Source organism: Strigops habroptila, chromosome 1 (genome assembly GCF_004027225.2).
Source record: "Strigops habroptila isolate Jane chromosome 1, bStrHab1.2.pri, whole genome shotgun sequence".
NCBI classification, from domain to species: Eukaryota; Metazoa; Chordata; class Aves; order Psittaciformes; family Psittacidae; genus Strigops; species Strigops habroptila.
In genome coordinates, this window is record NC_044277.2 from 22846797 (window position 1) to 22862835 (window position 16039).

Below are 16039 nucleotides of genomic sequence, written 5' to 3' on the forward strand. Positions count from 1 at the left end.
GAAGATGTTTAGAGACTCTCCAGAGACCTTCTTGCCAGCTCTGTGGCTTTTTGAAATCTCTTCTGTTTGTACACATTTCTGAAATAGCTCCTTAACAGACTACAGATCTTTCTCTGGCGCTTTACTTGACCCATGGCTACAGCCAAGTTTGGCCTGCAAGGCAGAGAGAAATTAAGGATCACTATTCCAAGTGAACCTTGCACGCAGTATTAAACTAGTCATCAAACTTCTGGAGTAACCTCACTGCATTTTATGAACAGTCTAGAAATAAGAACTTTAGATCAGAAAGATGTTCTGCTCCTAAATACTTCAGATGAACTGCAATGAATGTGCGAGTGGAAAATACTGCTAAAAGTCCTTTAGAAGTCTCCCCTTTAGGGAGCACAAGGCATAAAACTTTTTGAAAATCACTTCTGTGACTTCACCAGTGCTAAGTTTGATTTTTCTTTTTTTGCATCTGTCTGTTCAGAAATGGACTGAGCACTGATGTTTCTCAGCCTGCACCCAGCACCTTCCACTGTGCCTTGGTTGGTGTTGCTGTCGGTTTGGATTTGGGAAGCAGGCAGGCAATCCAGACAACGCTTGTTTAGGTAAAAACACTTTAGGTTTCTTCACAGTAACTTCTGTCCTCACATAATTCTAGTTTTTCTGTCTTGTGTCTCTAATTTATTTTGTAAGTTACTTCCAGTAGCTTCCAGCCGGTGAGGTGTTTATACATTACACATCCTCAAAGCAATCTGAGGTACGTGTAAAATGCCAATACCTTAAACCCTCATGTCTCTGTAGGGACGGAGAATCTACCCTTTGAGAAACCAAGCTGCTCAACTTCTTTCTCCTCCACAATGTTACATTAATGGTTTTCAACTGCTTCCAATTTTAAAATCCATCAACATTTTCTAACACATGGATGATCCCAACTGACAACAGATGAATAATCAAGCCCACTGACACCAAACTTGCTCTCTTCTTAGTGGCAGATGAACTTGTACATTTTTAGGAATAATACACAATCCCTGAATAGTCTGAAGACCAGAGTCTGAAAATCCTGGCTTTCAGCTATTCCTTTACTTTAGCTTTCTTTAAAAACAGCAGCAACAACTACAAAATTTCTGCTTCCCAGAAGGTCACTGCTCAGGTTTAATATAGTTAATAGAACTGAACTGGTTTAAAATCCAGTTTAGCCAGATAAGCAACAGGAAAAGTGCACATTTTCATTGATGAATTTCCAAGAACTACATGGTGACTGAGACAGCGCTCCATCACAGGCACTGCAAACAGTGGAGAGCTGTGGACAGACTGGCCCCGATGGATCAGAATCAGAATCATAGAATGGTTAACCAGGTCTCCAGTCACCTTATGGAGTGGATCAACATTTTCCCTTGTTTTCCTTTTATCACCAGTGTACCTATAAAAGCTTTTCTTGCTGCCCTTGATATTGCTGGCCAGATTTAATTCTCTCAGGGCTTTAGCTTTCCTAAGCTGACCCCTGGCTGCTCAAGAAATTTCTCTGTATTCCTCCCAGGCTACCTGTCCTTGCTTCCACCCTCTGTAGAACTCCTTGTTGTCTTTGAGTTTAGGTTCTCTGGTTTTTTGTATGCAGAATAAACTGCTGCTCATGTTGAAGTGTATGCTTTGTCCTTGCAGACAGATTTGTTAATGTAAATGTATTAAACAAAATACATTTGTAGGAAGCTCTTTCCACATAAGCTTCTATTTTCTTTATGTGCATCCACAACATATGACGAGGTAAAGCTGCCCTTGTGCTAAATAAATGCAAGATTTGATGATTGCAGCAGAAGACGGACCAGCTTATTCAGGAGGGTACTGAAGACTCCTTCCTCTTTATTGCACTTTACAGACAAAAAGTAGCTCCTCAGCTCCCCTCAAATAACTGCTATCATTAGGGGAAACTGAGGAAGCATAAATTGTTCAGTGATGATGGCAGCTGATCTCAGAGCCATAACAGTAACCCTGTACCTTCTTTCTTGCATTCTTATGCAGCCCACAATCCTTTCTTGAGGATTTGATACTACGAAATACAAATGTGTATTCAGTTTCTTTCACACTTAAGTGTGTTTCTGTGGTCTAGTCCATGGCTGAATTGACTGGAATTATTTCATGAAAAAACATGTAATGTTACAATAAAGAGAGATAGCTGGGGGAAAAAAATAGTGTTCAATAAATCAGAAATTCAGTACCACTGTAGACCAGATCTGTAGAATCAGTTTTGAAGACAAACAGTTAGAACAGTTCCCATTCTGAAGTTTGTAAATGTTAACGATGTCCTGGAGAAACTGCCATTGAAACAATTTTGAACTTGCTCCTTTGAGGAAGATGTCTCTATAAACGATTTCTGAGCTTTGTATTTGTTCAGCTTGGTCTACTATCAAAAGTATTCTTCAGAATTTACACCTAAAACGTGACCTGCAAATCAAAGTGCAAAGTGTGATGTGCTTGCTGCATAAGGAAGGGATGAGTTTTCTGAGTAATATCTAAAGCTCTGTCACTAAAAAGCTTTCTGATCCTGGATCAAAACCATACTTGGTTCAAAACTTCCATGTGCCCTGCACAGTCAGTCAAGATGCTTTTTTCAGCCTCCTCTCCATGTAAAACTTTTACATTGCTTGGGAAAAAGTGCTGTGGAAGTGCTATATTATTTGCTATATTAGCTATAATGAGTAATGAAAAAAAGTAGTAAGAAAGTAATTGCTGTGGTTTAAAATATAAAGTAACTCTCAGGTCTCTGCCTGGCAGCAATGTTGGGGAGAAGAGGGAAAAGGCACTACTCATGGTATAGGAAAATGAAATTAGGGTCATTTAAGTAAATGAGGCAAATACAGATTTACGGTACTAGATGGGCTGCATGAAAGAATTCACCAGTACCACTGAGAGGTTGCTTCCTATCATCTTGGTAAAGTTGTGGCAATCAGGGGAAGTGCCCAAGACAGAAAAGGGGCAAATTTTATGCCCGCTGTAAAATAAAAAGCAGCAGGATCCAGAGAACTATAAGCCAGAGAAACTAACCTCAGTCTCCTTACAGACTGCAGAGATGCAATCAAAGTGTATAGAAAACTGACTGGACCGCTGGACTCAAAGGGCAGCCATCAACAGTTTGACATCTGACTGGTGGCTGGTTATGAGTGGTGTGACCCTCAGCGGTAATGCCAGGCTAGTACTCTTTACATCTTCAGCAATGACCTAGACAACAGGGGTGGCCCTTGTCTTCATTAAATTCTTAGAAGGAGCAGTTGTATATGCTGGAAGGCAGAGCTTATTTTCAGAGAGCTCTGAATCCGGAAGTGGCCTGACAAGGACCTCAGAAAATTCAGCAAAAGACTAAACCAAAGTCCTGTACTGGAACATGACCACCCACTGAAACAGTACGGGCTGCAGGTGCAGCAGCAAGATAGCAGCTCTGCAGAATGGGATCTCAGGCCCTGCTGGGCAAGGTGCACCAGTGAGACCCTATGGCAATGAAGGTAATATATGGGCTTCCATTAGCAACAGAGTAGCCAACAGGTCCAAGGAAGTGATTTTTCCTAAATATTGCAACTTCTTTTGGGACTTCAGTAAAAGAAAGGGGTGAACAAAGTGGACTCACACTAACAGAATCACCCTGGCTAGACGATCAGCTTGTGCTCATCATTCTTTATCATTCCAATAGCAATTACATCAGCTGTGTTTAGTTGTAGTTTTAAACTTGATTCCAAACCACCAATGGAAACTCTGAATAGCAGAGGATGTACCAAGTACTGAAGAATGCTATCAGAAACACTCATCATATGACTTCATATAGGAAACTACTTGGAGAGCTGCTTAATCCATTTAACCAAGAACAGCTTACGCATGGTCTTCCTGCAATACTACTGAAGAGTTTACTTTTTATACATTTTTTCAATACTGATGCTATTACAGTTTGTTTTCCAGGAATGAAATCCATGAATCCACAGATATTTCTGCTGTTGTTCCTAACAGCCATTCTGGATCATCACCATTTGGGTGAGCATTTTCACACTATAAATCTGCCTCATTTTTCACACAGTCGAATTCCAAAAAGGTAAAATAAAAAAATGAAACTGTAGAGAATCACATTTAACTTTCACACTTTTCCATTGGCAAACACTTTCCACCTCCAACTTCCTTACAGAACACAGATTAAATACTGTTTTTTCCCCCTATTTACTTCATTATTTGCATGAGCTTCAGTGAAGTCAGGAACAATTCTAGGAATAAGGCTTAACTGACTTGTACTTCCAAACTTCATATTTAACATGTTAACACTGAGCTCTGTGTGTTGATGTAGGACACTTGGGTTGATTTTTTTTAGGATCAACAAATGGCAAATGCTTCCATATGAAAAAGAATATCCCCACCCACAGAAACAGAATTCAGCTTTCCTACACAGCAAACAATAGAGAATTAATATGCCTCTCAGAGGCACAGCCAGAATAAAAACAACCACACCCCAAATCCAAGTGGGATTCTCAGTTAGATATTTTCAGTGTTTCTTTTCTGAGAGCGCATATTCTCCTACAAAGGTGAGAGGCAGGAACAAATTTATTGTCAATTTTTGAAATCTTTAGTAATTTTGTGTGCTTACAGAGGGAACAGATTTAAAAACATTGTCTTTTATGCCAATCCGCTTCATGCAATTTTTTTTAAGAGTAAGCATCTAGAAATGAGGAAAATTTTCCAGATATTCACAGAAGGAACAGTGACAAAATGTCTTTCAGAGTAAGAAGTCCACTAGCCAAAAAGTGCAAGAACCACTAGAATTTATTAATTTATTTGAAACACCTTCATTTAAGTTTCCATTACTAGATTAATGAGCTTATTTAGTATTTTCACAGTGTTGAATGCATTAGAACAATATTACTTCTATGATTCTAAAAGCCAATTAGAATGTCAGTGTTTCAAACTGATTTATTGTAATTTTCATGTAAGATCATTTTAAATCTGCCTTGCCTCAGCTTTTATGAGAGATAAATTTAAGTGCTCTGTAATATCAGCTGTTTAACCCATGTGCTGCAATTCTTATCTTGTGACCACCAAGAAAACTTTGTCAAATAAACTACATCACAGATACTGAAGAAAAGAGAATAACTAGAAATAAAATAAAAAATCAGTATGTTCAGCAGTGTATGACAGTTTTGCAAATGTTTCTGCTTTCACAGTTCAAATTTCTTCTAGGATCAGCAAGTTAACAATACTTCTACTTTTAAAATTGTAATTACGATTATCTAAACGTTGTACAAACCAAAGACAAGAACTTTTCATATTCAAAAAGCTAGTCTGTTTGAACTGGATAAGGCTTAAATGGGGAATGAGGTATTTCATTATGGAAAATGCTTATAAGATTTACTGGCAGATTCACAGACTTTTTAAGGCCAGCAAGACCCATTGTCATCTAAGCACACCTTCTGAATAACACATGCAAAGAACCGCACGTTGTTTCTACTGCATCAAGCCCATTCCTCTTGCTTGAATTACCCTTTACTTTTTGAAGGACACTCAAGTCTTGTTTTACACATTCAAAATGATGGAGAATTCACCAAGCCTGCAAGGTACTTCTCTAGCTCACTGACCTTATTGGAAGAAGGTGTTCTCTTTCTTCCACTTTGAATTTGGTTAAAATCAGATAGACTGAATTTCTAATGGACTATTTTTCGAAATAAGGGAGAAAGGTGCTGTAATTAGGCAAAACGCTTCCCAGTCGAATATGTATGCTGTAGTTGAGTCATCACTTCACATAATTTTGCATAAACAGAGAAAGATTTAACTTCTCCCATTTCTCACTATAAGGTATGATTTCTAGACTTTCAAGTCTTCCTGCAGTTCTTTTCTAATCTATCTCACTAAAATGTCACTAATATTGAGTGAATTAAAATCACTCAGTACTATCTGCTAGTAATTGCAGCGTTCACCCTTAATTGCATCAACCTTTGACTTCCTAGTATTTCTATCAGTCTCTAATAAATTACTCTTAAAATACATTACTCAACAGTGGGAGTTCATAGTTAAGATAGACTTCAGCAAGTTCATTCAGAAGTAGTCTTCAATTTTGTTAAAATAAGTGTGAATGACTAGTTTTCAAGTATTTGTTACAATCATGAACTATTTTGCCTCAAAAATGACAAATTATTTTTGACTTGACATGACTTTCTGTGCCCTTGCATTAGAAATGTGCACACTCTAATGAGAAATATATTACAGAATCCCTCCTAAAACTACCAGCAAAATTTTATTCCAGCACTGTGCCTAATCACCCAATTCCATCCCTCTCTCCAACAGTAATACCCCAGCTCAATTATTTGCATGGTTTGTGTCTAGTTTAAGTGAAACAAAAAACCCTTGCAATTCTGATGCTTTCTGTTAATTATTAGAAGTAGCCTAATACTCCAATATGGCAAAACAAGACTCTAGCCCAAGCAGAACAAAGGTGGAAGGAACTCTATGGTCAAATCAAACAGCACAACTAATAGGAAATCATATCATAATCTACAGACTAGTCCTTTCATTAAATGATTATTCTCAAAGACCTTATTAACTGTATTAAAAGCAGAAAAGGTCATATGAAAGGCTAATAACACTGAGATAACTATGAGCCTTTTAAGGTATCCACCTTCATAAAAAGTTGCAGCATATTAAATTTATTTAATTACTCTAGAGTAATTTCTAATTTCAAAAGCCTATTTTTATGGAACAATGATAAATTAGAGCATATAATTATTTTACAGATTAATACACACAGTTCTTGCTGCAATCAAGATTTTATATGGTTCTAATAGATGTAGCACTTATAGTAGGTTCTTTAAGCGCCAAGCAGTTATAATTCTTCTCTTAGCATATTGGATTAATTTAATACCTCCCAAGTTGCAGAAAATTTGACTTCTGCAGCGGAACACACTTATTCACCATATTTCCTTTCAGAATAATAAAATGAGATATTTAAAAGGAAAGGTATTACTTGGAAAAAGTAACAGAATATTGCTAATTATCACACAACAGTGGTGGTATATCTCAGACTTATTGAGATGAATACTCATGCAGGACATAGGTGTACACCATAACCCCTCACTTCTCATTTCCACAAAAAAGTAAATCAGGTCCATAGTGGCTGGTGTTGTTGCTGTGTTTCAACATGCCCAGAGAAGTGTGAACTCAACAAGTACAAAAATGTAGCACCTGTGGAGGTACATTTATCTCAGTATTTATAATTGTATGAATAAAGCTAGTTCTGTGACTAGCATTCAGGAGTTTTATTCAACTTTTTGCTCCATGAGGAGCATTTCACTTCTGTTAGTCACTTGGTCAAATAACTGGAGCTTTCCATGTGATACCCTACACTAAACAGATCACAAATCACATAAACACTGTGTATTAAAGTGAGGAAGTTAAGCTTAATGTCTGTTTTTAAGGAAACATTTTTCTCTTTCCCTCATCTTCTAGGAAGTCTTTGTTAAGTGCAACATTCATTATGCGTGCCCAATCAAGCCAAAGCCTTTTCAGCATTAGCCTATGAATTCCTAGACTATGTGAATCTGATTTTTTCCTCTTTATTCTTTACAGTTTTTATTCTTTTGGCAATACATATAAGCTTAGAAACTGGATCCAAAGACTCTGCCCAAGCCTGAGGACGCTGAGGGGCAATGCTTCATGTATCACAGTGGAGTATCACTTCCAAACAGTGACACAGCCAAGCGTAAACAGAGGTTACGTTATAATTTGGGAAATAGTTTACCCAATTCTTCATGCCCCGCTGGCAACCTTAAGTCGGAGAGCTCCCCCATTACTCCACTTTCTCAAACTTCCCCTGGCTGACACCAAGCAGAGGAGCAGGCTTGGCTCAAGCGTGCTGGCAAGCTCACACTGGAGTTTGGTGCTACAAGAGATGACTGGGACAGGGGGCAGCATGCTCTGGAAAAGGGGTGGAATTGAAGGATTTAACCTCTTATGTAAGAAGAAAGCAAATCCCACATGTCGAAGTCTGGTGTCTAAGGCCAAAATGTATCTTATTTTAGATGAAGGTAATAAAGCACTATGAAAATACAAAAATGAGAGAAAAGATATATGGTAGTATTTGTTTGCCACCTCTGAGCAAATGACTAATAGACTGGGTTAGCAATGAATTTTTAATTTCTGAAGAAACATTAAAGTTTGATGAACTACTGGTTTATTAGTTTCTGGAAGAATAATTCCTCCTCTTGTGTAATGTAACAAAAAAGCAAGACACGGTCACTGTGGAGACAGAGACATGACCAACCACTGAGGTTCAGAGTGACACTGTAAAAAGGAGTTTCACCTTTAGGTCACTGGTTGAATTTTAAATAGAGGAGCCACTTTGTTTGATGTCCTGGGTCAGCTCGATCTCAAATACAGCTCAGTTCCTAACAGACAAGTGTTCCCATCATAAGTACTGCAGCAACAGATAACCTCCCTGATGAGCCTGGCAGAAAGGAGCATCCTTCAACCAGCTTTCTTGGAAATACTCTGTCACAACAGCCTTCCCTCTGCAAAAACAGGAGAGCACCCACTTTCCTTTGCCCTAACACCTAAAGCTGAATACTGGATACCACAACACGAATGTCATCATCACACCACTCACCCTTCTCAGTTTCTGGGAAGGCTGACTCAGCCCCTGTGCTTTTATGTTAGGAACAGGTCTAAATCACGTTCAAAGCATCCTTGTGAACATCAAATACCTTGCTTTTTCAACAAAAATACCTGAGCGCTGGTGTAGCAGGGCTTTCTTAATGTTTTTTAACCCTTTCAGAGACTGAAGAAGCTTGTTGTGAAAAAGAATGCAAAGAAACCTAATCAGCCAACCTGTCTTCCCACCTATATTTGCAAATTCTGGCTGAACTTGAGTAGGATTTGGTGTTGAAAGGAACAGCTTTATGTGTCACAGTTTAGATGTATCTCCAACTAAAAACAAATACGTAATTGAAGCCTTAAAAAGAAAGCTGGGGAAGATAATTGCATAATTAATAAAGAAGCAGTCTTAGGACCATTGGTCACCTCAAACTGTAAAATACAGCATAAAATATGACACTACAAAAGCCCCATTTCATTTGATTTATGCTTCATGAAAAAGCAAACCAAATGTTACACAAATATTTTCAGTAGCTGAAAACTGGCTATCACTATAAAAACACAGATACAGACATTCCTCATTGCTGGCCTGAACTGTTCTCAAAATAATCCAATGTAAAGGCCGCTGACTGAAATATTTCTCATACTCTGCAATCACAAAGCATTAAACTGCTGTGTTTGGTACACCACCTTGCTTGTTCTTCAGAGGTATTAGTTAAGCTTCAGTCCTTGGTTTGCAGAATGCTCTGAACTCTCCTGGCCTCTCTCATCCTAAAATCTCAAAGTAGTCACGGCAGTTTTCTTGCAAATGCATTTCAGTAACATTACAAACAACATTTTATTGCATGCCAATTAAAAATAAACAGCAGAGAGTAAGGAGCCAGAGTCATTTTGGCTGTCTCAGGAGCAGCTATGAATAGCTCTGAAAAACACACAAACTGTTGCCCTCTGTGGATCTTCAGACCAAAAGGAGCAGGAGAAGCAGAATTTTAATAGCATCTAAAAAGGTAAATCCCAGAATCTATTTAACACCAAAAAGGACAAAAAATCTAGAGAAATTATGTCGGAAACCTTTCTTATTTTTCAAGTAGTACATCACGTTTTCTCTCACTGTTGCAGAAACAAAGCAACCAAGTGTATTTTCAAGAAAATATTTAAATAAAATTGATAAAGTGTCAACACTTGACTGCTTGTTTAAATTGGACAAAATTATAAAAGCTGTTACAGTGTGTTCAATTTGTTCCAATGTTATTATATACCATAAGGGCTCATTCGAGCAGTGAGAATACTGCAGACAAGGCGTGAAGATTACAAGATGTCTTAAGACTTCTCCCTGCTACAGTATGAAATACAATCTAAAGCAAATGAAATTCTTTTAGTGGAGCTAATTCCTTCCCACCGAGGCTCTACAGGGAGAAAAGGAATCATTGTTCCTTTATGCTGCAAGAACACTGTAACTTGCTTAACGGGAAGTTAAATGAACCAAAACTTCAGACAGAAAAAAAAAAAAAAAAAGGCACATCAATTTATGCACCAAATTTTTAATAGGAAAGCAAATCAGATTTATTTAAGAACTGAGGTCTTGGGTCTGGTGTATTTATGTTTTCCCAAGGTTGAGCTTATAGTTTATGATATTTTTCATAGTTTATGCTTTCTGAGGAGTACAGATGACTATCTGAGAGGGCTCCCATTTCTGCCCTGCTCCTACTGGGTGTATTTTACACAAGTAGCCCAGGTGACTAAGCAAGAGGACCATAGCAAGCTTAGCTGTTCAGGTTCTAGGTGCACCTCAGCTGATGAAAAGTGGTATACGAAAGCTCGATACTCACTGCTATCACACCACCACTTACATTATCAACTGAAAACCAGGCATTTGAATGAATGAATGTTAATTTTTAATCTCTTCTTCCATAATCTGTCACACTGACATGGGAAGCACAACAGAAGTCCTGAAGGACCCTCTGTAGTGCTCCCAACACCTTACCTAGGAAATAATCCTAATACACTTGTATTTTCTAAGCACAAGATGAGTGGTGAGTTCTCATATTCCAGCTACAACACAGACATGCTGGTCTGAAGTTCTGGACCAGACATCTTGGCATGGGCACTTCCCGACCAGGAGGACGATGAGGCTACAGCCTCTCAGCAGTGCTTACAGTCTCAGCTCAACTCGGCATATGGTCCTAACACTCATGTAAGATGCACCCACAGAGCCTAAGAACTTAAGCGCACACCAATGTCACAGCAGTATGACACTGCACTGAACAGCTTGCACCTCACTTGGAAAGCAGCACACCAGCTAAAGATTAATCCCTAGCTGTTTAACAATATCCATTCATCCATATTTCTTGCACTGCACAGATACTTAGCTTTGAAAATTAGACATCCACACATTTATAGAGGCAGTCAACTTTATGGTATCTTTGTACACCACAGGTGATCGAGAAGCAAAGGGTTCTGACCATAAATAAGAAGCATATATTCCATGACCCACTGTGTCTTCCACAAGACCAGGTAAAAACCACAGCAGTTAATAAAATATTAAGAGATTCTAAGCATATAGTAACTACTAGTAAAACTAGCATGAGAAACGCACCAGCATACTGCAGTCATAAAACACCAGAGAAAGAGAACCTTAAAATTTTAAAACTGATCATAATTTTTTAATATCAGTGTTACGAAACTTTTCCTTCTACAGTTACTCAAGTGTGGAAACCACAATGGAAATTCACTAAGGCTTCACCCGGGCTTGCCTCTAATTGAGACTCTTGTGCTCTGCAAGCTCCCATGCTAGTGTGGGGTCAGTCTCCTGTACGGGGGGGGCTGCCAGTGGTGGATCGCTTTCACGGCTTGCAAGCCTCTGCCAACAAGCTGCGCCTCACTGGGAGCCAGATACAATCCTCCAAACAAACCCCTAAACCACTTCAAACTTTGCAAAACTTTACCCCTTTAGTACACCTTAATGCCCCATAACCTTTTAAATGCCATGTCTCAAAACATTGCTTCTTCGGCACATAAAACAAGAAGAAAAAGCCCTGTATTTCAAAGTCAAAATAATAATAATAAAATAATTATTTGTTCTGCATTGGAGAATTCCCCTCTGCCTTAGTTTACTATTTATAAACCACCAGTCTGGGATTAATTATTATAAATCCTTAAAGCCGAAAAGAAGATTTTAGGCATGTTATGCTACATATAATCTATATACCATTATTAAACTGCAGCTCAAATTCACTTCATGTCCTATTTCTGTTGGTCATCTTTTAACATTTCTGCATTTTACCTACAGCAAATTTTATTTCTCAATAGAAAGCATTTCTTACTGTTTTCAAAACACCAGACCATCTATCGCATGTGCCACTGCACGGGAGGAGTGGTGTCACTCACCGGGCACCCCGTCTCTCATCCAGAAATCAATGTCCGTTCCATCTGCATCATCGTAAACATCTGTAACATTGATGGGCTGCAGCAGAGTCATGATCTCTTTCACGATCTCCCGAGCTTTAGCATTGCCAGTAAAACCCAGTCCAGATGGCTGGAAGGTGCCCTCATCAGACTCCATGACGATATCAAAGTTGGAGATATTTTCCTAAACATGTAAGGAAAGAAGATATTGGTTTGTGACTTCTATTTGAACTGGCACTATATCCTAGATTCTAGATGTCTGTGTGAGCATACCATAACAAATTAGTTTAACAAGCAGAGAAATGCTTCCTGTCTTCCTTCCAATGTATGTAAGTATAAATAAAGGGACGTAATCTTTCTGTATGAAAAAGCTGAAACAGTTCAAGTTCAGTTCTGAGCCACCGATATTCTGTAGGAGCCACAACATGACTGGCAGGCTGCCCCAAATACTCGCTTTAAGACTTCTGAAGTGCCACCTAGAAAGGTAAGCCATTACCACCATATTTCATTTTTCACGTGTAGCTCTTGCTTACTTTTTAGACCTGAAACTCAGAAATTCTGTTGCAGGGTGGAAGGTACACAGTCTGGCAGGCTTTAAAACTAGATGTATTCAAAGCTTGCTTAGACTGTGAAAGACATCCCACTTAAAAAAAACCAAAACCAAACAGCTGCTACCTCCTTAGAAACACATTATTTTCAATATACCATGCAGTCAACTCTGACTTCAGTTGGAGGACTGAAATGCCAAGGTTCCTCCTGACCTGAAGGAATAATATGTGTTTCACAGGAAGTTTGTGCTTCCAACGTAAGTCCTTACAGGAAATGTAAAATTTTAAGATTCTGTGTACAAACAGCATAATAACATTTGCTTTTAGTGTGCACTTAGAAGATCCTTTTTAGCTAAAAGAAGAAAAAATAGCATCTAGGGCCATTTACTTGCTTCTCATATACTCAGAAGACTAGTCACATAGCTTTAATTGGAATATAATATTTAGGGACTTTATCTGAAGGAAGTTCTCACTCTTTTTGAAAGGAACATAACTTTTTTTTTTTTTTTTTTTTTTTTTTTTAAAAATAGAAAAGTTTATGGCCAGGTCAGGCAGAAAAAAAGCTATACTTCACACTACCTCAAATGTGACTAAGCGAACTTACTGCAGGTTTTACTCCTATGCCTAGATCTCATTCCAGAATTTTATGGCTGTCATGGGTTATTATATGAAAATCGTTACAAGAGATATGCGATAGCAGTGAGTATCAGATCCATGTCACTAACAGCTTACATACAGCTGAGATACAGTAAAGAATTCTTCCATATTTTTCTGGATATAAAATCAAATATGAACTACAAGCGGCTCTGAATGTGATATTCACATAAGTTTTCAGAAGTTCTTTGTAGAATTTGCCAAGAACTGTGTTTTACACTCTACTTGCCCCGAACTTTTCTCTTTCAATTGAAACAAGTTCCAACACAGCAGAGGTATTCACTTCAAACCTGAAAATACATCCAGAAGTTAAAAAATCTAATACAAAATCTTTGCATATGATGAAGCAACTATAAATGTTATATAGTATAAAATAACCAATCTATCTATCTACCCATCCAGCTGCCAGAAATCAAGGTGGAAATAACATTGTTGCCAAATTGGCAATTGCTATTTTTATACAATGAAAAAAATCTTCAGTTTGTAAAAGATTCAATGTAAAGAATTAGGATACATGTCACGTCAAGGCCCGTCATCAAATGCAGTATTACAGGTCGTGAGCCTCAATCTAATATTGTGATCCATGGATCCTCTGAACATCATGGGAGAGAAGCAGGCCAAGAAAAGCACACTGCTTGGTAAGAGGGACCCATAAAGCTCTAATGTCAGAGGTCAACAAGAAAGAATATCTCAAAATGTGAATCTTCATATCAAAAGCCCAGGGAACAAGACTTAGGGAAGACAATACACATTCTGGTGTTCTGGTGAATTGCCAATGAAAGCTAACTTAATTATAGTGAGCCCTACATAAATACCAGGATTGAAATAATTTGGAAATGGCCTCTTTGGCTGAGTCTTTGAAGCAGGATTTCTGCTTATTTTTAGAGACGCTGCAATGAGTAGGAGCAATAAGGCAAGTGGAAGGGACTATTTAGGGCAGCAAGGTGAAAACAGAGAGCACAGGAACAGTGCAGAGAAGAAATCTCACCTATTACTCCAAAGAACAGAATTCCCAAGTTCCAAAACTTCATAAACTGCTAGTATAGGAGCATTACTTCAGTTGTGTTTTCTCATGTAAATATTTGCATGTGTTTTTAATATGAAACTGAGAAAACAAACCACCCACAATACATTACACCATATTCTTGCTCTGTTAGAAAGCTGTTCAGTTCTCAGAACGTGCCTGAGCGGCACGAAAACAGGACGCCCTGGGGAGAGAAACTAGACTCACTGAGGGACAAAAAAGAAACTGGTCACAACTACTTGAAGTACCATGTGTGCTTGAGAAAGCTTTTTCCCTATTTTGTCATCTAGAAGATAAGATTAATTATAAGCCTCTTCATTGTCAAGTTTGAAAGTTGAAATGTTTAAAACAAAGGAGGGTTAGGTTGGTTTCACCATACCCATTTTTGTACACATATATGTACACATATGTAAGTGTTTCTACTTACACAGAAAGAAATATGGTCTGGAAAACATGCTATAGGGAAGCTGCTCTGTTGTCCTTCGCCACTTAGTAAAGTGGGGTGAGACCATTCATAGCTCCCTTGAGTAATTCAAGGGAACAGCACAACAAACCAGTAAGATTTTATAAAAATAACTGCAGGCTCAGCTGTTCCCTCGTAGTTAATGTACCATTTAAATAAGCCTTTTAAACTCAGTATGCAATTTTTTTTTTTTAAGTAATCCCTTTTGCTGCATCTTGGTACTGTGCCACTTCTCTTAGCACATACATACCAGAAAATTAAAACTTGTTGGTGTAACCTGCTGCCTAATTCTCTGAACATCAAAATAGACTTTTATCCTTTATCATCCTCGGTCACAGAAGAGGCCACCTCTCTTTATCTTATCATGTTTAGCTCTTTGACTGCATTTTTAAATGAAACTTCACAATAAATACTGCAAGGGAAAATTGGTTTTCAATAGCTTGCTATTTTCATCAAATACACAAATAGGCATAATCCTTGCCAATACTTCCCCTATTTTAAATTTATTTTTAATTTTAATTCCTTTTATGTCTGTTTTCTCTATAAATAATCTATTTTTATCTCTGTTAAGCAAAACTAAAAATATAAGTGCTTCTCATCTTAAGGCAAACACTTGAAAACATGAAATTATAATCAAATCTTTTCAATTAAGAAATCAAACCCTTGTCATATGTATGACTGCTACTTCTATTTATAGGAAACACATCCCATCCAGTATAAGTAGACACTGGCAATACCAAGCAGATATATCCCAACAGGTAGCTACTTATTCAGTCAAAATCCCAATTGTTAATTCTTAGCAAATGTTGAACTAGACTCCAGCATCTCATGATTAATCTACTGAGTCACTGACAGCAACTCCTCTTACCCAGCTAAAGCAGTGAGATACCTGAGAGGATAAGGGAGGGAACAGCTGTCCTAAAAACCTTCAGTAATTGGGACTATCTAAAATCGGGTGTTATTACTTGTCCAATAGCTCATTTACTGGTTTCCTTTTTCATTCCACTGGGAAGAATCACCACTTTACAGGGAAAATGTTAAAGTCTATAATGGGAAAGCACTGCCCTTGACTAACGGTTGATTTGTTCCAGTGATAACGGACATCAGTTAATCCAAGAGTGCATTTTCAGCTTTCTGTTATTGATTTACACTAACTTTAGGAAACACCAACACTTATATTCTTGTACTCGAGTATTTGAGTCAGAGCAGCTGGGATTCAAGTTATAGCATGGCTATAATGTTGCAGAACTTATGGTGAAATGACAGTCATCCCCCTTGCAGCACCAAAAGCATGTTTAAATCAACACCCAGATTTGTTGGGCTGGCAACTAAGACTACAGGAAAGACAAGAGA

The 16039-nt window shown here is 38.0% G+C and overlaps 1 protein-coding gene across 1 annotated transcript in view; it reads right to left on the reverse strand.

Annotated features, from left to right (window-relative positions):
- Positions 1–16039, reverse strand: part of CPQ (carboxypeptidase Q) — a 141577-nt gene that overhangs the window by 21555 nt on the left and 103983 nt on the right. Inside the window, exon 7 of the mRNA XM_030506502.1 lies at positions 11980–12181. Coding sequence (XP_030362362.1) covers positions 11980–12181 — 202 coding nt within the window. The remainder of the gene's footprint in view (positions 1–11979; positions 12182–16039) is intronic.